Here is a 23,343-nt window from a genome sequence, read left to right on the forward strand (position 1 = left end):
TTCTTCAATAGAAAAACATTGTTTTAGAGAGCTCTGCTGGTGCCCTGTTGGCTTTCCCTTTTGGGAATTAAATCTGTGGGAGCACTATGTTCTGTTTGACATAACCGTGTTTATATCTCTGGGTTCTGCAATATTTTGGATATAGATATTTCATAATTTTAAGAAACAAGAGAAGTTTGATTATTATAATAGTATATTTACTTACAGTATTCTATAAGTAATAAACTCTCTTAAAACTAGGCTATTTTCTGATTCCAAAGTAGTTGCCACTGTCTTTTGTTAATGATATTCTAAATTTTCCTGAACTATCTGGGGGTGCTTAGATTCCTGGTGTCAATAAAAAATAATTAACAGAGAAATTCCTTTCCCTCATGTGACACAGCTTAGGAATTTGTTTCTTATCTACTTCAGAGGCCTGGCATTTAATTACTAGCAAGAAAGATTATAATTCACAAGAAAATTGGTGGAATTTTTGGGTTTTTTGGGGCTGTGGTCAATTTCATTAAAACACTAAGTTTTTTAAAAAGTCTTATTTCTACTTGTGCATCGTTTTACTGTGTACTATGAAGCCTATAAAATAAAATTTAAAGAAGTAAAAATATAAATTTTTTCCATTTACTTAGTACAGTATTGCTTTATAATGCTTTGTATTATAATAAAATCCAGCATTTTGCCATTGTCAGTGTTAATTAAAATAGATTAACACTTAATGTCTAAAGGATTCAGTATTCTTGGCCAAAGATTGAACACAATTGATTGTCTCAGAAAAGTAGTGAAATTATATTAGGAGAGGATAGATTGGATAGAATTTATAGGTAGGCATCCCCATGTAGTAAAAATTGAAGTAACTTAATTTGAATTTAACTCATAAATGTCACCTCAACAAATGGTTATTGAATGTTTGTGTGTGCATATGTGTGCACATTTTTAAGGGTAAAATTTTTAGTGAAATATATTTGTTTCCAAAAGACCTTTTGATGTGTGTATGTGTATATGATATATATGTATGTATATATGATATGTTATATATTTTATATAAATATATCTATATAGAGTCTATATGTATATAGAAGCTATATATAAACATGTGTGTGCGTGTGTATGTCTATCTTTAGAAGCTTCTTGTCAGCGTTACAACCCAGAATTTTCTTTGAGAGAGTCTGGTAGCCATCCAGCTGAAATGTAAACATCTAAGAAGATAGCACTTTTATCTCCCTGTCACTGGAGAATTTAACCTTGGTGCTTCTCTCCAAGCTGTAACCATTTGCTTGTCAGAGAGATAAGAGAAGGTTTATTATTCTCTGTATTAGTTGGATAAAAGCAACTAATTAGCTAAAACAAATTGCTACCTCAATGACCGGGTGAATTTAGGATAAACTGTGAAAGGGTGCACAGCAAATGGTGCTGTCAAGTCCTCTTAGAGGGATAGTCACCTTTCATCTGGAGACTATATGCACGTAGTGGATTGTAGCTGCTTGCTGTATAAATAAGGTGGAATTTATCTGTCTTTATAGTGCATTTCTTACAGGTTGCCTGCAGTGTTGTGCTCTGGATATGCTTATTCAATAATAGAGATGCTTTCTTCCTTGTCTACATTTTGAGGAGAGGATGTTGTGTTGGTAGGACCTTATTTCCCCAGCAGTGTCCACATACGTCACACAGATATGTTGCAAAGGATACAAGCACAAACAAGATTTGATGCATGCACTTGTGGAGCTTACATTCTAAAGGGGCTCACAGTAACTGTACTACAAGGCAAAGTGAGATCAACTAAGAAAAAACAAAGAGCACAGAGGTGACAGAGGAGATTCAGCTCAGGAGAAAAGTCGAACTCTTAGAAACAGAAGGTAGAATGGTGGTATCAGGGGCTACGGAGTAAGGGAAATGGGAGATGTTGGTCAAAGGATATAAACTTTCAGTTATCAAATGAATAAGTTCTGAGGATCTAATGTTACAGCATGGTGACTATAGTTAATAATACTGTATTATATACTTCAAATTTGCTGAGGGTAGATCTTAAGCATTCTCACCACAAAAAAGGGGCGGTAACTATGTGAGGTGATGGATGTGTTAATTAACCTAATTAATGTGTTAATTATCTTGATTGTTGTCATTGCTTGACTTGCAAGTGTATCTTCTTATGTCACATGCCATGCCATTTCTCACATGACAAAATATGTCATTACTGTATTACTTCTCTCTCATTAGTTTATTATTGTTAAACATTCTTGCAATGCTAGTAGTTCTGTTTAATTTTCATGAAACTTCAGCTCTTTACACCTAGGAACATTTTGAAAAGGAATAAACTCCTTTACACATATTCTTTAAAAAAGGAAAAAGGGTGCTAAATATTTCACAATGTTTACATATATCAAATCCTCACAATACACACTTTAAATATATACAGTTTTGTCAATTATACTTCAGTAAAGCTGGGGAGAAGAATTTAAGTAAGGGGCGAAGCCACAGAGGCAGAAGAATGAGGAAGACAAGTGAGGGAGCTGAGGAAAGGAAGCAATAGAAATGACTGCAGATCACAGAGGGCTTCAAATGCCATCCTAAGGAGTTTAATTTTTTTTCCCCTAAATCCATAAGAATCTAGAGATTTGTTTATCCACTCACTGTATAAGTGGAATTAGTAGCATGAACAGGGCTGATCTTCAGGAAGATTCCTTTGACATAGTGTGCAGAATGAATTGGAATGGGTGAACACTGAAGGAGAGACCATTTTGCATGCTTTTGCAGTAGTCCAGTTGAAAGGTAGTGAGGGTGTGAATGAGGATACTGACAGTAAAAATGGAATGAAGGATGTTTTAAAATTGGCAGGTGGTGGGTGTAGATTTGATGTAAGGAGCAAAAGAAAGAAAGGAGCTGAGAAGACTTCAGCTTTCTCCCCCAGGGGACTGGCAGATCATGATGTCATTAACAAAGAGAAAAAAGAGAATTGGTTTTAGAGATTCTGAGTCTGCTAGGCCAGCAGAGCTGGCCTGGGGCTACCCAATGGGCAGTTAGATATGTGGGTATAGAGTTTAGGAAAAAAGTTAAGACTAGAAATGTATATTTAGGATGCATATTCCTAGAGTTATAGTTGAAGCTGTGGGCATAGATGAGACAGTTGGGAGATAAAAGATAAGCAGTTCAGGTATACAGCTTGGAAACTTCCTACATATATAGTACAGAAGGAAGCACAGCCAGTAACAGAGGCAGCAGAGGAACAAGCTGCAAAAGGTAAAAATGAGAAGAAAGCAGTGGCCTTGAAACCAAGAACAAATACAGTTTCCAGAACAGTGTTCGGTCAATGTTAGATGTTGCAGAGAGATTAAGGAGGATGAAGATTAACAGTTTGCACAATTGCTATTCCATGTCTATGAAACTGGTGACCAGCTAACATCCAACAGTGGTCATCATTTTTTATGTTTAACAACCATGATTTTTTGTGCACTAAAATAGCTTTAAGGTGTGTACTTCTTATTTGTTAAATAGACAAAAGATGCATCACAGGCAAGTTGGTTGTTTACGGGCAGCCAGACACACCCACACACATCCCCCTGCATACCTACCTCTGGGATTCTGTTGGTAGACTCTATTGTGATAGACAGTTCGCCTTCAGTTCATGTGCTTTCTCCACCCATCCAGGACTTCTGTAACCATCTATACATTGTGTTACTATCCTGAGGCATCCAGAAAAAGTCCACTAAGTAGAAGAATTAGAAAATAAGTATACTGTATATAAAATTACAGTAGTCATCCCTTATCCAGGCAAGATACATTCCAAAACCCCAGTGGATTCTTGAAAACATGGATAGTACCGAATCTGTTATGTACTATGTTTTTTCCTATACATACATAGCTGTGATAAAGTTTAATTTGTAAATTAGGCAGTAAGAGATTAACAATAACTAATAATAAAATAAAACAATTATAACAATATACTGTAATAAAAGTTGCCGTAGATCTTAGCAACCTCAGCATATGATTTTTTTTCTTCCCTTATTAAGTCCAGAACTTTCACCTTTTCACTTAAAAGAAGCACTTTACAGCTTCTCTTTGGCATATCTGAATTGCCAACATTGCTGCTCTTGTGCTTTGGAACCATCGTTAAGTAAAGTAAGGGTTACTTGAACATAATCACTGTGGTACCATGACAGTTGATCTGATAATTGAGACAGCTACTAAGTGACTAATGGGTAGATAGCATATCCAGTGTGGATATACTGAACAAAGGGATGATTCACGTCCCAGGCAGGATGGATCTGCACAGCATGAGATTGCATCACACTACTCAGAATGGCATATTATTTAAAACTTATGAATTGTTGGAGATGACATCATCATCACTCCCCTTCAATCTACAGTGAGTTAAATGCTCATTACCCAACAAAGGCTAGATTGCCCAACATACATCCACACATCAGTACAAACAACGGTGGGTGGATTGGAGCACATAGAGGAGGCAAATGAGGGAACAGCAGAGGCAGTGCCCAGGTTCTAAACCCCTGACTGTGGCAGCTGAGCCAGCCACCCTCAGCCCCCAGAGAACCAGTGGGCAGCAGTGGAGGCACACATGCAACTCTGGCCAGCCAGCTGTGATGGCACCTGTGGCCATGGGGAGCCAAGCAGCAGTAAAGGCAGAGCCCCATGATCCCAGGCCCTCGACCACAACTCAGAACCTGGTAGCAGCAGCAGAGGCATGATGAACTCCCAACTGCAGCAGCACCCGCAGCCACAAGGTAATGGGCAACAGCAGAGGTGGTGCCCTGCAAACCTCCTGCTTTCTCACCCTCTCCCTCCCCCTGGAACTTCTGACTCAGGTGAGCCCAGACATGGTGGAGGTGTCAGCCATGCCTGTCCCCATGGCAATGAAGCCAGAAACTGCAGTAACACTGGCAACAGCAAGGCATCAGTGACCCCCAGAGGCACAGGTGGCAACAACGAGAGTACAGGCAACATGCAGAATAGAGTTGGTGGAGGGTGGAACATGCTGATCCTCAAATATAGTCAGAGGCAGCTTAGGTAAGAGAAATCAGAAACTGGCACTATAGCACCACCTACTGAAAAACAAAAGACAGACCTTTAATCTCCAGTTGGTTGAATAGTTTGAATCAAAACAAACAAAGCTACACCTAAATAAAAGGATTTCCTATGAGAAATGTGCTAACAGAGGGATAATGCAGCAAGCACCACAAAAAGCCACAGTAACATGGCATCACGGAAAGAAAGTAACAATTGTCCAGAAACCAAACATAAAATCAAGGAAGACTGTGATGTAACTGATAAAGAATTCAAAATAGCTGTCATAAAGAAATTCAGTGAGCTACAGGAAGACTAAGAAAGGCAGTTCAATGAGCTCAGGAATAAAATCAATGAACAAAAGGAACATTTTACCAAAGAGATTGAAACTCTAAAAAAGAACTGAGAAATTCTGGAGCTGAAGAACTCAATAAATGAGATGAATAGAGCAGACCATGTGAAAGAGAGAATTAGTGAGGTTGAAGGCAGAAACCTAGAAATGATGCAGATAGAAGAGGAGAAAGAACTAAGATTTTTTAAAAATTGAAATTCTACAAGAATTATGACTCTATTAGAAAGGGCAATATAAGGGTAATGGGTATCCCAAAAGGAGAAGACAGAGAGAAAGGAGTAAAGAGCTTATTTAAAGACATTCTAGCTGAGGAAGGAATTGGATATACAAATCCATGAAGCTAGTAGAATATCCAGTTATCTCAATATAAAAAGACCTTCTCCAAGACATATAATATTAAAACTGTCAAAAGTCGATGACAAAGAAGGAATATTAAGGACAGCTAGAGAGAAGAAAATAACTTACAAAAGAACCCCCATCAGGCTTTCAGTAGGTTTCCCAGCAGAAACTCTACAGGCAGGAGAGAGTGGAATGATATATTCAAAATGCAGAAAGAGTGTAATGATATATTCAAAATACAGAAAGATAAAAACAGTCAGCCAAGAATACTTTATCCAGCAAAGTTATCCTTCAGATATGAAGAAGAAATTTTCCCAGGAAACCAAATCTGAGGGAGTTCATCACCACTAGACCTGCCTTACAAGAAATGTTGAAAGGAGCTCTCTCACCTGAAACGAAAGGCAAAGGTATACAAAGCTTTGAGCAAGGTGATAAATAGATAGAATCAGAAAATTACAACTCTATATCAGAATAGGTTAGTAAACAATTATAAGAGTTAAAGGGAAAGGGAACACTAAAAATATAATCACTTCTTTTTGGTAATGAACTCAGAATACAAAATGGATAATTTGTGACAACAAAAATATAGAAGGGAAAGAGGAAAAGAACAGAACTTGCATAGGCAAATGCAGATAAGATGCTATCAGCAGAAAAAGGGCTATCTTAATCTGTGAGACCTTTTATGCAAACTTCATGGTAGCCACAAAACAAAAATTCAGAAAAGAGACACAAATTTAAAAAAAGAGGAAATTGAGAAACCCATCACAGAAAACAGCTAAACCGAAATGGCAGACAGAAACACAAGGGAAAAAAAGTAGAAATATAGAGCAACCAGAAAACAAAAGATAAAATGGCAGTATTAAGTCCTCATATATCAGTAATCATCATAAATGTAAATGGATTGAATTCACCAATCAAAAGACACAGAGTGGCTGGATGGGTTTAAAAAACAAGACCCAACAGGGGCCGGCCCCGTGGCCAAGTGGTTGGGTTCGTGTGCTCCGCTGCGACGGCCCAGGGTTCAGATCCTGGGTGCGGACATGGCACTGCTCATTGGGTCACATTGAGGTGGTGTCCCATATGCCACAACTGGAAGGACCCACAACTAAGATATACAACTATGTACAGGGGGCAGGGTGGTTTGGGGAGATAAAGCAGAAAAAAAAAAACCAAGACCCAACAATATGCTGCTTCCAGGAGACCCATCTCAACTCTAAAGACAAACAGCCTAAAGAGTGAAGGGATGGAAGATGATACTCCAAGCAAATGACAACAAAAAGAAAGCAGATGTAGCCATACTTATATCAGACAAAATAGACTTCAAGCCAAAAAAAGATAACAAGAGACAAAGACATTAGATGGACATTATATAATGATAAAGGGGACAATCAATCAAGAAGACATTAACATTTATTAACATATATGCACCCAACATAGAAGCACCAAAATATATAAAGCAATTATTAACAGACCTAAAGGGAGAAATTGACAGCAACTCAATAATAGTAGGGGACCTCAGTGCCCCACTTACATCAATGGATAGATCATCCAGACAAAAAGTCAACAAGGAAACATCAGCTTTAAATGAAACATTTGACTGTATAGACTCAATAGATACATAGAGAACATTCCATCCAAAAGCAGTAGAATACACATTCTTCTCAAGGCTACATGGAACATTCTCAAAAATTGACTGTATGTTGGGAAACAAGTCTCAATAAATTTAAGAAGATTGAAACCATATCAAGCATCTTTTCTGACCACAGTGGTATGAAACTAGAAATCAGCCACAAGAAGAAAACTGGAAAAGTCACAGAAATGTGAAGGCTAAACAACATGCTACCAAGCAGCTGTTGAATTAATGGAAAATCAGAAAATACGTGGAGGAGCCGGCTCCATGGCCGAGTGGTTAAGTTCGTGTGCTCCGCTGCGGCAGCTGAGGGTTCGGATCCTGGGCATGGACATGACACTGCTCGTCAGGCCACGTTGAGGCGGTGTCCCACATCCCACAACTGGAAGGACATGCAGCTAAGATATGCAACCGTGTACGGGGGGGTTGGGGGAGATAAAGCAGGAAAAAAAAAAAAAGATTGGCAACAGTTGTTAGCCCAGGTGCCAATCTTTAAAAAAAAAAAGAAAGAAAGAAAATGCCTGGAGACAAATGGAAATGACAGCACAACATACCAAAGTCTGGGATACAGCAAAAGCAGTAGTAAGAGAGAAGTTTATAGCAATACAGGCCTACCTCAAGAAACAAGAAAAATTTCAAACAATCTAACACTATATCCCTAAAAGAACTAGAAAAAGAAGAACAAACAAAGCCCAAAGTCAGTAGAAGGAGGGAAATAATAAAAATCAGAGTAGAAGTAAATGAAGTAGAGGCCAAAAAGACAATAGAAAGGATCAATGAAACTAAGAGCTGGTTCTTTGAAAAGATAAACAAAATGGGCAAACCTTTAGCTAGACTAACTTTAAAAAACCCAGAAGGCCCAAAATAAATAAAATCAGAAACAAAACAGGATAAATTACAACAGATACCATAGAAATACAAAGGATTATGAGAGAATACTATGAAAGGCTTATACAGCAAAAATTGGATAACCTGGAAGAAATGGATAAATTCTTAGATTCATACAACCTTTCAAAACTGAATCAGAACAAATGGAGAGTCTGAATAGTAAGGGGATTGAAACAGTAATCAAAAACCTCCCAAAAAACCAAAGTCCGGGACCAGACAGCTGCTCTGGTGAATTCTACCAAACATTCAAAGAAGATTTAATACCTGTCATTCTTAAACTTCTAAAAAATTGAAGAGGAGGGGACACTTTCTACCTCATTCTATGAGGCCAACATTACCCTGCTACCAAAACCAGACAAGAGCAACACAAAAAAAGAAAATGATAGGACAATATCACTGATGAACATAGATGCAAAAATCCGAATATTAGGAAACTAATGCAACAATACAACCAAATATTAGGAAACTAATGCAACAATACATTAACAGGAGTGTACACCACAATGAAGGAGATTTATTCCAGGGATGCAAGGATGGTTTCAACATCTGCAAATCAATCAACATGATACACTACATTAACAAATTGAATTAAAAATCACATGATTATCTCTCAAAAGATGTAGGGAAAGCATTTGACAAGATTCTGTGTACATTTGTGATAAAAACTCAATAAATGGGTATAGAAAGAAATTATCTCAACATAATAAAGGCCATATATGACAAACCCACAGCTGACATCACATTCAATGGTGAAAAACTGAAAGCTATCCCTCTAAGAACAGGAACCAGGCAAGGATGCCCACTGTCACCACTCTTATTCAGCATAGTATTGGAAGTCCCTGCCAGAGCAATTAGGCAAGAAGAATAAATAAAAGATACTCAAATTGGAAAGGAAGAAGTAAAACAGTTACTATTTGTGGATGGCATGGCTTTATATTTAGAAAACCCTAAAGAATCCACCAAAAAACTAGTATAAATAATAAACGAATGCAGTAAATTCCCAGGGGACAAAATCATTATACAAAAATCAGTTGCATTTCTATACACTAACAATGAACTATCAGAAAGAGAAATCAAGAAAAGTCTCATTTGCAATTGCAACAAGAGGAATAAAATACCTAGGAATAAATTTAACTAAGGAGGTGAAAGCCCTTTACACTGCAAACTATAAGACATTGTTGGAAGAAATTGAAGAAGGCACAAAGAAATGGAAAGATATTCCTTGCTCATGGATTGGAAGAATTAACACAGTTAAAATGTCCATATTGCCTAAAGCAATCTATAGATTCAGTGCAATCCCTATCAAAATTCCAATGACGTTTTTCATAGAAATACAACAAAGAATCCTAAAATTTATATGAAACAACAAAAAACCCCAAATAACCAAAGCAACCCTAAGAAAAAACAAAGCTGGAGGTATCACACTCCCTGATTTCAAAGTATACTACAAAGCTATAGTAATCAAAACAACATGGAACTGGCAGAAAAACAGACACACAGATCAATGGAACAGAATTGAGAGCCCAGAAATAAACCCACACGTTTATGGACAGGTAATTTTCAACAAAGGAACCAAGAACATGCAGTGGAGAAGGGAAAGTCTCTCTGATCAATGGCATTGGGAAAACTGGACAGCCATATGCAAGGAAATGAAAGTAGACCACTACACCATACACAAAAATTAACTCAAAGTCGATTAAAGATTTAAATGTAAGACCTGAAACTATAAACCTCCTAGGAGAAAACATAGGCAGTACACTTTTTGACATCAGTCTTAGCAATATCTTTTTGGACATGTCTCCTCAGGCAAGGGAAACAAAAGAAAAAATAAACAAATGATGCTACATCAAACTAAAAAGCTTATGCACAGCAAAGGAAACCATGGACAAAGCAAAGAGGTAACCTACCAATTGGGAGAAGGTATTTGCAAATCATGCATCTGATAAGGATTTAATATCCAAAATATATAAAGAACTCATACAACTCAACAACAAAAAATCAGCCTGATTAACAAATGGACAGAGGATCTGAACAGACTTTTTTCCAAAGAAGGTAATACAGTTGGCCAATAGGCACATGAAGAGGTATTCCACACCACTAATCATTAGGGACATGCAAATCAAAACCACAGTGAGATACCATCTCACACCCACCAGAATGGCTGTTATTAAAAAGACAAGAAATAACAAGTGTTGGAGAGGATGTGGAGAAAAGGGAACCCTCGTACACTACTAGTAGGAATGTAAATTGGTGCAACCAATGTGGAAAACAGTATGGAGATTCCTCAAAAAATTAAGAATAGAGGGGCTGGCCTGGTGGCGCAGCTGTTAAGTGCGCACGTTCCGCTTCTCAGCAGCCCGGGGTTCGCTGGTTCGGATCCCAGGTGCAGATGTGGCACTGCTTGGCAAAAGCCATGCTGTGGTAGGCATCCCACGTATAAAGTAGAGGAAGATGAGCATGGATGTTAGCTCAGGGCCAGTCTTCCTCAGCAAAAAGAGGAAGATTGGCAGTAGTTAGCTCAGGGCTAATCTTCCTCAAAAAAGAAAAAATTAAGAATAGAACTACCATATGATCCAGTATTCCACTTCTGGGTATTTATCCAAAGAATACTCTTTTTTTATGTTTCATGACTTTTGAGTAAATGAAACCATGGAAAGCAAAACCATGGTAAGGGAGGACTACTGGATGTTAAGGGTACATTTCGGCTGCCTGGCTGCTGAAGCTTTAAAAATTGCTACCACTGCAGTAAGAGTAAAAGTTAATGATGCAGAGCAGCAGTACATTTAGCTGTGCTGCTAGAGGGTCTTGAACTGTTCTCACTTTTGCTATTTTTATTTTGTTTTGAAGTGTCTTTGTATGGGCTGTTATAACAGAAATACCATAGACGGGGTGGCTTAGACAACAAATACTTATTGCTCGTAGTTCTGGAGGCTGGGAAGTCCAGGCTCAAGGTGCTGGCAGTGAGAGAGCTCTCGGGGCTCTTTTATAAGAGTGCCAGTGCCATTCGTGGAGGCTCCACCTTCATGCCCTTCCTCCCAGAAGCCCCACCTCCTAATGCCATCACATTGCAGGTTAGGATTTCAACGTAGAGATTTTGAGGGCGCACAAATATTCAGTTTATAACGTGGAGTAATGCTGCATTTTGAGAACTATGTCACCAGAAAATGTTTTGCTTTACTTTTTTTGGAAACTTGTACATATTAAACTTCATATGGATTCAGGGTCGATGATTTTTTTTTCTGGCTATATATCAGGTTTTATAATAAAAGTTAGGGGGAAGTTAAGAGTCCCTTAACCTGTTTTTCTAGTTAGCTGCTAGAATACATTTATTTAGGTAAAGGAGGTATAATTGTAGAGTCAATTTTGGTCTTCTTATCCTACCGTAATGCCTAGGGGGAAGCATACTACTGGGAAGCAAGATAATTGAAGTAATCGATGAAAATAATAAATTCATTTCTGGCTAGCTCTTGATGAGAGTTTCAGAGAGAGCTTTTTTAAGCTGCAGCAATGACTGGCTTAAAAAAAAAAGATTCAGAAATGCATCAAGTACTGACTTTAGCAAAACTGTGTGTGAAAAGCTTAAAATAACTTAATAACTGCTGTTTTCATAGCTGTGCTTTAAGATATGCTTAAGGACTCTCAATTTTCTTCATGTCAACATTCTTAACTCACATTTATATTTTGTTTTTCAGTGAGAAGTGAGATATGTTTTGAATAAGATGACTCTCAAACAGATGTTTGCTTTGACTCTGGTTTTTTGTAGCTGCTGGGTGAGCTGATCCTGGACCGACACAACTTCGCCATCATGACAAAGTACATCAGCAGGCCCGAGAACCTCAAGCTCATGATGAACCTCCTCCGAGATAAAAGTCCCAACATTCAATTTGAAGCCTTCCACGTCTTTAAGGTAAAGTGCAAGCCCCAGAAACTAGGTGGGCGTTTGTTTTCCAGTTTCAAGTGGCAAACTCCCTACTTTTTTACTCTCCAGTGGTCCGGTCTTTTAACTTCTCTAAGCCTCATCTAGAGAGGGAGGGGAAATGGTATCTTCCTCCTGAAATTGTTGTAAGGGATACAATATGGATAAAATATGTAACAGTACCCAGCGAATAGAAAGGACTCTGCAGACAATATCTATTATTGTAGTCCTGACTCTACCTCAAATGATGAACGATCACTTAATGTTAGTAGAATCTGTAAATGTTAAATACATATTATTAAATGAAAAAGCAGGTTACAAACCACTCTATACAGAATGCAAGCCCAGTTCTGTTTAAAATATATTTACATGTAGCTATATGCACAGAAATAAATGCTGGAAGGATGTACACCAAATATTCACAATGGTTATCTTTGGATGGAGGAAGTATGTAAGTGACTTTTTACTTTATTCTTTGTGTCTTCTTTATTTCCGGAGTTTTCCACATGTATCACTTTTATAATCAGAATAAGGATGGTGGAGGAGGAGGAGGATTCAGGAGATCTGAACTTCCGGCCTGCTCTTCTCCACCTCACGTCCTGCCCAGGGTGTTTATTCCTGCCTGGTATGCGGTGGGCCCGGGCGGTCCTGCTGTGGTCTCGCTGGTGCTCGTATATGTCAAACTGGCTTGCAGAAGCAGGGATCAGGTTCTTCTTTCTTAAACAGGAAAAAAATTACCTGTTTCTGATCAGTACTAACAAGTATTGTGTCCAAATAGTCTAAATATTGTGTTGCTCAGATTCGTATTCATTTGGGAGGGTGAACCTTTAGAATGAAAATGTCTTATTTTACACTTACACAGAACGGAATTTTGCTTTGAGTAACTTCCATGCAGCTGTATCAAGAGCCCCAATTTCAAATCCACGTACAAACCACTACAGGCTTACAGCATGCCTCGGGGAAGTGAGGTTAGCAAGGCAGAAGACTAGCCTTCCAATACCTCATCTAGCGCAAATCCCCCTGGGCAAAATAAAATTTGAATGAAATGAATGAATATGTGTGTAAGACATGCATTTTGATCTTTCATAAAAAGCATTCAGATTTAAAATAGCAAAATATTCTTAGTTTTCTGAGCTAAAAATATTTGCATTGTAGTGGTGATACTTGTCTTTCTCTAACCAAGCTTGAGAACTCCATAAATCACATTTATGAAACATGTTATGTAAATTAAGGGATACAGCCAATAAAACTGCATTCTAAAAGAGAAGTCATAGGTAGTTTCATTTGTTTAATTTGTTTGAAAGTGTTTTGAAAATACTTTTTAAAAAATGGGTACAGCAGAGAGAAAACCGAGAAATCCTCTATACTGGACATAATATTCAAAAGATTTGGTTCCCCATACCTTGATTTAGAAGTGCATTCCTTATGATAAATATCAATTTTAAATTAGATAAATCTCAGGGCCGGCCCAGTGGCGCAGCAGTTGGGTTCGCATGTTCCGCTTCTCGGCAGCCCGGGCTTTTTGCCAGTTCGGAACCCGGCTGCGGACATGGCACCACTTGGCAAAAGCCATGCTGTGGTAGGCATCCCACATATAAAGTAGAGGAAGATAGGCATGGATGTTCACTCAGGGCCAGTCTTCCTCAGCAAAAAGAGGGAGATTGGCAGTAGTTAGCTCAGGGCTAATCTTCCTCCAAAAAAAATAAAATAAAATGAATAATATTAAAAAAAAACCCTATGAATTAGATAAATCTCAAGGTTCATCCCAGGCCTTGACTAGGGCCCTTCAGGGTCCCAGGGTCCCAGTGTCCCAAGGGAATCATGCACTATTGCATTAGTTGCCTCTAATCAGGAACTACCTTTAAAGGCAGCAGAGTTCAGCAGCTGTAAAAAGTAAAAATAAGAAAATTTTAGAACTTGAAAACATGAGCCAGCCCTGATGGCCTAGTGGTTAAAGTTTGGCACTTTCACTGCTTTGGCAACCTGGGTTCATTTCCTGGTCATGGAACCCCACCACTTGTCTGTCAGTTGCCATATTGTGGCAACAGGTCACGCAGAAGAACCAGGACTTACAACTAGGATACACAACCATGCAATGGGGCTTGGGGGAGTAAAAGAAAAAAAAAAGAGGAAGATTGGTAACATGTTAGCTGAGGGCAAATCCCTGCAAAAAAAAAAAACAAAAAAAACTTGAAAACAAATTTAGTGTTTTTTAGGTCTATTTTACAGTGTATGGAGTCAATGGAGTTGATCCAGTGATGCCTATCTGCACATTCCACTACATTTTACACTTATTTTGGATTGAAACAGATATGTTTAATCTTTTTTTTTTTTTAAGAAAGAAAGACTGTTAAGAGTTGTTTATGTAGTTACTGTGAAATGCTAGACAATTTCTAGCTAAAACTTCACAGAAACTCCCTTGTAAACAAATAGTAACCAGAGGAGCCACATATTTGGCTCTAGTATATGATTTCCTAACACATTAATAGGTGTTATGTAAATGTCAAGCATTTTGTATAACAATGTAAATGAGCCTGGGGCACTTTTTTTATAAGTAACAATTTTAGTTTATTGTAGTAAAATTCATGTAACATAAAATTCACCATTTTAACCATTTTAAAGTGTACAATTCAATGGCATTTAGTATATTCACGTTGTTACGCAGCTGTTACTGCTGTCTAGTTCCAGAACGTTTTCGTCACCCCAAAAGGAAAACCTGTACTTATTAAGGAATTACTTCTCATTTTCCCTTAGCCCCAGCAGCTGGCAACCAACTAATCTGCTTTCAGTCTCTGTGGATTTGCCTATTCTGGATATTTTGTATAAATGGAATTATTCAGTATGTGGCCTTTTGTTTCTTTCATTAGCCTGATTTCAAGGTTCAAGGCATTAGCTGGTTTCTAGGTTCATCCACACCATAGCATGATCAGTACTTCATCCCTTTTTATGGCTGAATAATATTCCATCATATGGATATGTCACAGTTTGTTTATCCATTCATCAGTTGATGGACTTTTGGCTGCTATGAATAATGCTGCTATGAACATTTGTGTACAAGTTTTTGTTTGAACAAATGTTTTCAATTCTTTTGGTATATACTTAGGAGTGGAATTGCTCAGCCTTATGGTCATTTGATGTGTGACTTACCGAAGTGCTGCCAAACCGTTTTCCACAGAGTCTGTGCCATTGTACATTCCTGCCGACAACGTACAGGGTTCCAATTTCTTCCCCTTCTCACCAACACTTGTTATTGTCGGTTTTTTTATTGTAGCTGGCCTAGTGTGTGTGAAGTGGTATCTCATTGTGGTTTTGCATTTCTCTAATAACAAATGATGTTGAGCATTTTTTCATGTGCTTATTGACGATTTGTATATCTTCTTTAGAGAAATGTCTATTCAAGTCCTTAACTTTTTTTTTTAAAAGGATTGTTTACCTTTTTCTTGTTGAGTTATGAGTTCTTTATTATTCTGGATACTAGACACTGATCATGTATATGGTTTGCAAATATTTTCTCCCATTCTGTGTGTTGTCTTTTCACTCTTTTAAAAATTGTTCCGTTGAGGTCATATTGGCTTATAGCATTGTGTAAATTTCATTTTATATATACATTATATATATCTGTTTCTGTATAGACTGCATTGTGTTCACCACCAATAGTCTAGTTTTTATCTGTCACTATACATATCTGCCCCTTTACCCCTTTCGTTTTCCCCTCACCCCCTTCCTTCTAGGAATCACTAATCTTCCCTTTATCCATGTATTTGTTTATCTTCCACATATGGGTGAAATCATACTGTGTTAGTCTTTCTCTGTCTGGTTTATTTTGCTTAACATAATACCCTCAAGGTCCATTCATGTTGTCACAAATGGGAGGATTTTGTCTTTTTTTGTGGCTGAGTAGTATTCCATTGTGTATATATATATATATATATCTCACATCTTCTTTATTCATTCACCTGTTGATTTTGACTATTGTGAATAATGCTGCATGAACATAGGGATGCATAAATCTCTTTTAATTGTTGATTTTATGTTCTTTAGATAAATACCTGGTACTGGGATAGCTGGAACATATGGTATTTCTACTTTTAATTTTTTGAGAAATCTCCATACTGTTTTCCATAGTGCCTGCACCCGTTTGCATTCCCACCAGCAGTGTATTATGGTTCCCTTTTCTCCACATCCTCTCCAACATTTGTTATTTCTTCTCTTGTTACTTATAGCCTTCTGATGGTGTGAGGTGATATCTCAATGTAGTTTTGATTTGTATTTTCCTAATAATTAGTGATGTGTCTGTGCCTTTTCATGTGCCTATTGGCCATCTTTATATCTTCTTTGGAAAAATGTCTGTTCATATCTTCTGCCCATTTTCTGATTGGGTTGTTTGTCTTTTTGTTGTTGAGTTGCCAGCCATCTGTATTATCTTCTTTGGAGAAATATCTGTTCAGATCCTCAGTTCCTTTTTTAATCTGATTGATTTTTTTGTTCTTGAGTTGTATGAGTTCTTTATATATTTCAGATATTAAAACCTTATCAGATGCATGATTTGCAAATACCTTCTCCCAATCAGTAGGTTACCTCTTTGTTTTGTCCATGGTTTCCTTTGCTTTGAAGAAGCTCTTTAGTTTGATGTAGCATCATTTGTTTATTTTTTCTTTTGTTTCCCTTGCCTGAGGAGACATATCCAAAAGGTATTGCTAGGACTAATGTCAAAAAGTGTACTGCCTATGTTTTCTCCTAGGAGTTTTATGGTTTCAGGTCTTACATTCAAGTCTATAATCCATTTTGAGTTAATTTTTGTGTATGGTGTAGTGGTCTACTTTCATTCTTTTGCATATGGCTGTCCAGTTTTCCCAACACCATTGATCAAAGAGACTTTCCTTTTTCCACTGTATGTTCTTGGCTCCTTTGTTGAAAGTTAGCTGTCCATAGACGCATGGGTTTATTTCTGGGCTGTCAATTCTGTTCCATTGATCTGTGTGTCTGTTGTTCTGCCAGTACCATGTTGTTTTGATTCCTATAGCTTTGTAGTATATTTTGAAATCAGGGATTGTGATACCTCTAGCTTTGTTCTTTTTTTCTCAGGATTGCTTTGGTTATTTGGGGTCTTTTGTTGTTCCATGTAAATTTTAGGATTCTTTGTTCTGTTTCCATGAAGAATGTCATTAGGATTCTGATTGGGATTGCACTGAATCTATAGATGGCTTTAGGTAATATGGACATGTCAACTATGTTAATGCTTCCAATATGTGAGCATGGAATACCTTTCCATGTCTTTTTGTTGTCTTCGATTTCTTTCAATAATGTATTCTAGTTTTCAATGAATAGGTCTTTCATCTCCTTGGTTAAATTTATTCCTAGATATTTTATTTTTTTTGTTGTAATTGTAAATTGTATTGTATTTTTGACTTCTCTTTCTGCTTTTGTTATTAGTATATAGAAATGCAACTGATTTTTGTGTGTTGATTGGGTACCTTGCAATTTGCTGTAGTTGTGGATTATTTCTAGTCTTCCAGTGGATCCTTTAGGGTTTTCTATATTTGGAATCATGTCATCCACAAATGGTAGAGTTTTACTTCTTCCTTTCCAATTTCCCTTTTGTTTCTTTTACTTGCCTAATTGCTCTGGTCAAAACTTCCAGTACTATATTGAATAAGAGTGGTGAGAGAGGGCACCCTTGTCTTGTTCCTGTTCTCATAGGAACGGCTTTCAGTTTTTAATCATTAAATAGGATGTTGGCTGCGACTTGTGATATATACTCTTTATTATGTTGAGGGACATTATTTCCATACCCATTTTGTTGAGAGTTTTTATCATAAATGGATGTTGGATCTTGTCAAATGCTTTCTCTGCATCTGTTGAAGTGATCATGTGAGTTTTATTCCTCATTTTGTTAATGTGGTGTCACATTGATTGATTTGCAGACATTGAACCATCCCTGCATCCCTGGAATAAATCCCACTTGATCATGGTGTATGACCCTTTTAAAGTATTGTTGTGGGGCCGGCTCCGTGGCCAAGTGGTTAAGTTCACACACTCCACTTCAGTGGCCCAGGGTTTCGCTGGTTCAGATCCTGGGTGCAGACATGGCATCGCTCATCAGGCCACACTGAGGCAGCGTCCCACATGCCACAACTAGAAGGGCCCACAATAAAAAATATATACAACTATGTACTGGGGGGATTTGGGGAGAAAAAGCAGAAAAGAAAAAATAAAGATTGGCAACAGTTATTAGCTCAGGTGCCAATCCTTAAAAAAAAAGAAAAAGGTGTATTTGATTTACTGGTATTTTGTTGAGGATTTTTGCGTCTATGTCTGTCAGCAATTGGCCCATAATTTTCGTTTTTTGTTGTCTTTGTTTAGTTTTGATATCAAGGTAATGTTGGCCTTGTAGAATGAGTTAGGAAGCATCTCATCCTCTTCAATATTTCAGAAGAGTTTGAGAAGGACAGGTATTAAATCTTTGAATGTTTGGTGGAATTCACCAGAGAAGCCACCTGGTCCTGGACTTTTGTTTTGGGGGAGCTTTTGATTATTGTTTCAATCTTTTTACTTGTGATTGATCTATTCAGATTCTCTATTTCTTCTTGATTCAGTTTTGGGAAGTTGTATGATTCTAAGAATTTATCCATTTCTTCTAGGTTATCCAATTTGTTGACCAATAGCTTCTCATAGTATTCTCTTATAATCCTTTGTATTTCTGTGGTATCTCTTGTAATTTCTCCTCTTTTACTTCTGATTTTATTTGTTGAGTCTCCTCTCTTTTTTTCTTAGTGAGTCTGGCAAAGGATTTGTCAATTTTGTTTATCTTTTCAAAGAACCAGCTCTTAGTTTCATTGATCCTTTCTATTGTTTGTCTCTATCATTTATTTCTGCTCTGATTTTTATTATTTCCCTCCTTATTACTGACTTTGGGCTTTGTTTTTTCTTCTTTTTCTAATTCTCTTAGGTGTAGTTTAAGATTACTTATCTGAGATTTTTCTTGTTTGTTCAGGTAGGCCTGTATTGCTATAAATTTCCCTCTTAGTACTGCTTTTGTTGCATCTCATAAGAGTTGATATGCTGTATTTTCATTTTCATTTGTCCCCAGCTATCTTTTGATTTCTCCTTTGATTTCTTCATTGAGCCAGTAGTTATTCAGCAGCATGTTGCTTAGTCTCCACATGTTTGTAACTTTCCCAGCTTTTTTCCTGTAATTGATTTCTAGTTTCATAGCCTTGTGATTAGAAAAGATGCTTGATATGATTTCAGTCTTCTTAAGTTTATTGAGGCTTGCCTTGTTTCCCAACATGTGATCTGTTTTTCACAGTGTTCCATGTGCACTTGAGAAGAATGTGTATTCTTCGGTTTTTGGATACAATGTTCTATATATATCTATTAAGTCTATCTGGTCCAGTGTTTCATTTAAGGCCACTGTTTCCATGTTGACTTTCTCTCTGGATGATCTATTCATTGATATAAGTCGGATGTTGAGATCCCCTACTATTATTGTGTTGCTGTCAATTTCTCACTTTAGGTCTGCTGATAGTTGCTTTATTTACTGTGGTGTTCCTGTGTTAGGTGCATATATATTGATAAGTGTTATGTCTTCTTGGTGGAATGTCCCTTTTATCATAATATAGGACCCCTCTTTGTCTCTCATTGTCTTTTTTATCTTGAAGTCTGCTTTGGCTGATGTAAGTGTGCCAACACCTACTTTCTTTTGGTTGCCATTTGCTTGGAGTACCATCGTCCATCCCTTCACTTGGAGCCTGTGTTTGTCTTTAGAGTTCAGATGTGTTTCCTGGAGGCAGCATATTGTTGAGTCTTGTTTTTTAATCTATCCAGCAACTCTGTGTCTTTTGATTGGTGAATTCAATCCATTTGCATTTAGAGTGATTATTGATATATAAGGGCTTAATACTGCCATTGTCTTTTCTTGTTTTCTGGTTGTTCTATATTTCCATTGTTTCTTTTCCCTTGTATTTCTGACTGCCATTTCGGTTTTGTAGTTTTCTGTGATGGTTTTCTCATTATTTATGATTTGTGACTCTGCTCTGATTTTTTGTTTTGTGGTTACCATGAGGTTTGTATAAAAGATCTCATAGATGAGATAGTCCATTTTCTGATAGCCTCTTCTCTGCCTTTGCCCAAGCAGGTTCCATCTCTTTCTTCTTCCCCTTCTATGTTTTTTATGTCACAAATTATTCTTTTTTGTATTGTGAGTTGGTGATTAAATTGAAATGTTTATAGTTGTTCTTGTTTTTTTTTTTTAAGATTTTTTTTTTCCTTTTTCTCCTCAAAGCCCCCCGGTACATAGTTGTATATTCTTCATTGTGGGTCCTTCTAGTTGTGGCGTGTGGGACACTGCCTCAGCGTGGTTTGATGAGCAGTGCCATGTCTGCACCCAGGATTCAAACCAACGAAACACAGGGCCGCCTACAGCGGAGCGCGCGAACTTAACCACTTGGCCATGGGGCCAGCCCCTATAGTTGTTTTTGATGCTTTCTTTCCCTGTATGTTTTATGTTATAATTGTTTGCTAACGTATTCTGATAGAGAACTGCAATTTTCTGATTTTGTCTGTCTATTTATCTCCATGCTCAAAGCCTTGTAAACCTTTGCCATTTTGTTTCAGGTAAGAGGGCTCCCTTCATCATTTTTTTGTAAGGCGGGTATAGTGGTGGTGAACTCCCTCAGCTTTTATTTATCTGGGAAAGCTTTTATTTCTCCATCATATCTGAAGGATAATTTCACCGAATAGAGTATTCTTGGCTGATGGTTTTTGTCTTTCAGAATTTTGAATATATCATTCCATTCTCTCCTAGCCTGTAATGTTTTTGCTGAGAAATGCACTGAAAACCTTATGGGAGTTCTTTTGTAGGTTATTTTCTTCTCTCTTGCTGCCTTTAATATTTTTTCTTTGTCATTGACTTTTGACAGTTTTAGTAATATATACCTCAGAGGTCTTTTTGCATTGATGTAATTAGGAGTTCTGTTGGCTTCATGTACTTGTATGTCCAGTTCCTTCCCCAGTTTTTTGAAGTTCTCAGATATTATTTCTTTGAACAAACTCTCTGCTCATTTCCCCCACTCTTCTCCCTCTGGGATACCTATGTTACTTTTCCTAACTGAGTTGGATATTTCTCGAAGAATTTCCTCATTTTTTTAGAAATCTTAGTTCTCAGTCCTCCTCCACCTAAAGCATCTCTAGGTTTCTATCTTTGAGATCACTAATTCTCTCTTCCATGAGGTCTGCTCTATTTTTTATGCTTTCTACATAATTTTTGATCTCATTAACTGTTCTTCATATCCAGAATTTCCATTTGGTTTTTTTTTTAGAGTATTTTTTTCTCTTTGGTGAAGTATTCCTTCTGTTCATTAATTTCATTCTTGAGCTCATTGAACTGTCTTTCTGAGTTTTCTTGTAACTCGTTGAGTTTCTTTATGACCTCGATTTTGAATTTTCTGTCAGTTTAATTGTAATCTTCTGTGACTTAAGGTTTGGTTTCTGGAGAATTGTCATTTTCCTTCTACTCTGCAGTGTTGCTGTAGTTCTTCATGGTGTTTGATGAATTGATCCTCTGCTGGCGCATTTGTGGTAGTAATCACCTTTTCTTTTCTGGGTACCACCTTGGTTACTTTGGTTCTGGTCACCTGGGTCTTGTGTTCCTCCACTGGCTCTCCACAGGCTCAGATGCTGCTGTCCCATGCACCACCTGTGCTGTTGTTCCCAAGTTGTCTTGGGGTGCTGGTTGCACCGCTGCCAGGGGTGCTTACTTCATGGGTGTGACTGTCACTGATGGGGGCCTAGGGACCCAGGGACTTGTATACAGGCCCCACTGCTTGTGGAGCTGGTGTCAGGGTTGCAGCCATTGGGGGCTAGTTCATTGGTTCTGCTATGGTTCCTGTTGCTTCTGGTTGTAGCTTCCACCTGCAGTCGCTGAGCGGGGACAGGGCTGTTTCTCCTGTTCTCACTCCATCTGCTCATAGTTGTGCTGGTTGGGCTGCTCTGCATTCTTGTGGGCTTCACATGGGCTGGGCTGCTGCTGCTCTCTGATAGCAGGTCCACTGCTCTGATGGGGTGCCTTCACATAGACTGAACCACCACCACTCAACAGGGATCATTCACACAGGCAGGGCCAGTGTGGCACAGTGGGTGCTCCTGCAGGCCAGGCTACTGCTGCTCCACAAGCATTTGCATTGGCCACTGTGTGAGGATCTGCAACCTGGATCACTGACACCAGGGAGGGGGAGGGGCCAGGGGCTGCCCCCTAGTTTCACTGCTTCCTGGGGGTTCAGTCCACCTTTAGATGTATAGATGCATGGATCTCTCAGCTGTCCTGTTGTGCTGTGTAGGGAATCCTCTGTTATTAATGGATATACATTTAGTTGTAACTTAGAAGGGAGAGACAAAGGGAACAACTTATTCTGCCATGATGCTGACATCTGTCTTCACTCTCTTGATACAAAAAAGTTTTCAATTTTGATGTTCATTTTATCTGCATTTTCTTTTGTTGCTCATGTTTTTTGTGTCATAGCTAAGAAATGCTTGCCAAATCCAGTCTTGAAGATGTACCCCTGTATTTTCCTTTAAAAGTCTCCTTAGCCCTTATATTTAGATCTTTGATCAATTTTGAGTTAATTTTTGTTTATGGTGTGAGGTAAGATTCCAGCTTCATTCTTTTGCATGTGAATATCAGGTTGTCACATATTGAGTGTTTTTATCATGAAAAGATGTTGGATTTTGTCACATACTTTTTGTACATCAACTGAAATGATCATGTGGTTTTCCTTCATTGTAATAATGTAATATGTTAGTTTCCTACAGCTGCCATAACAAAGTACCATAGACTGAGTGGCTTAAAACAACAGAAAGTTATTTTCTTACAGTTATAGAGACTAGAAGTCCAAGATCAAGGTATCAGAGGGTTGGTTCCTTTGGGAAGCTTTCAGGGAGAATCTGTCCTATGCCATTCTCCTCCTTCTGGTGGTTGCCAGCAATCCTTGGCATTCTTTGGCTTATAGGTACGTAACTCCAATCTCTGTCTCTTTCTTCACATGGCATTTTCCTTTGCATGTCTTCTCTATGTCCAAATTTCAATCTTCTTATAAGGGTACTAGTCATTGGATTAAGGCTGATCCTCATCCAGTATGTCCTCGTCCTAATTTCATTGCATCCATAAAGCCTCTATTTCCAAATGAAGTCACATTCACGGGTACCAAACAT

The 23,343-nt window shown here is 37.9% G+C and overlaps 1 protein-coding gene across 1 annotated transcript in view; it reads left to right on the plus strand.

Moving 5' to 3' along the window:
* The window catches only part of CAB39L (calcium binding protein 39 like), a 99,482-nt gene that overhangs the window by 70,652 nt on the left and 5,487 nt on the right, over positions 1-23,343 (plus strand). The window contains 1 exon segment of the mRNA NM_001309165.2: positions 11,983-12,126. Coding sequence (NP_001296094.1) covers positions 11,983-12,126 — 144 coding nt within the window.

This window comes from Equus caballus, chromosome 17 (genome assembly GCF_041296265.1).
Source record: "Equus caballus isolate H_3958 breed thoroughbred chromosome 17, TB-T2T, whole genome shotgun sequence".
Lineage (NCBI taxonomy): Eukaryota > Metazoa > Chordata > Mammalia > Perissodactyla > Equidae > Equus > Equus caballus.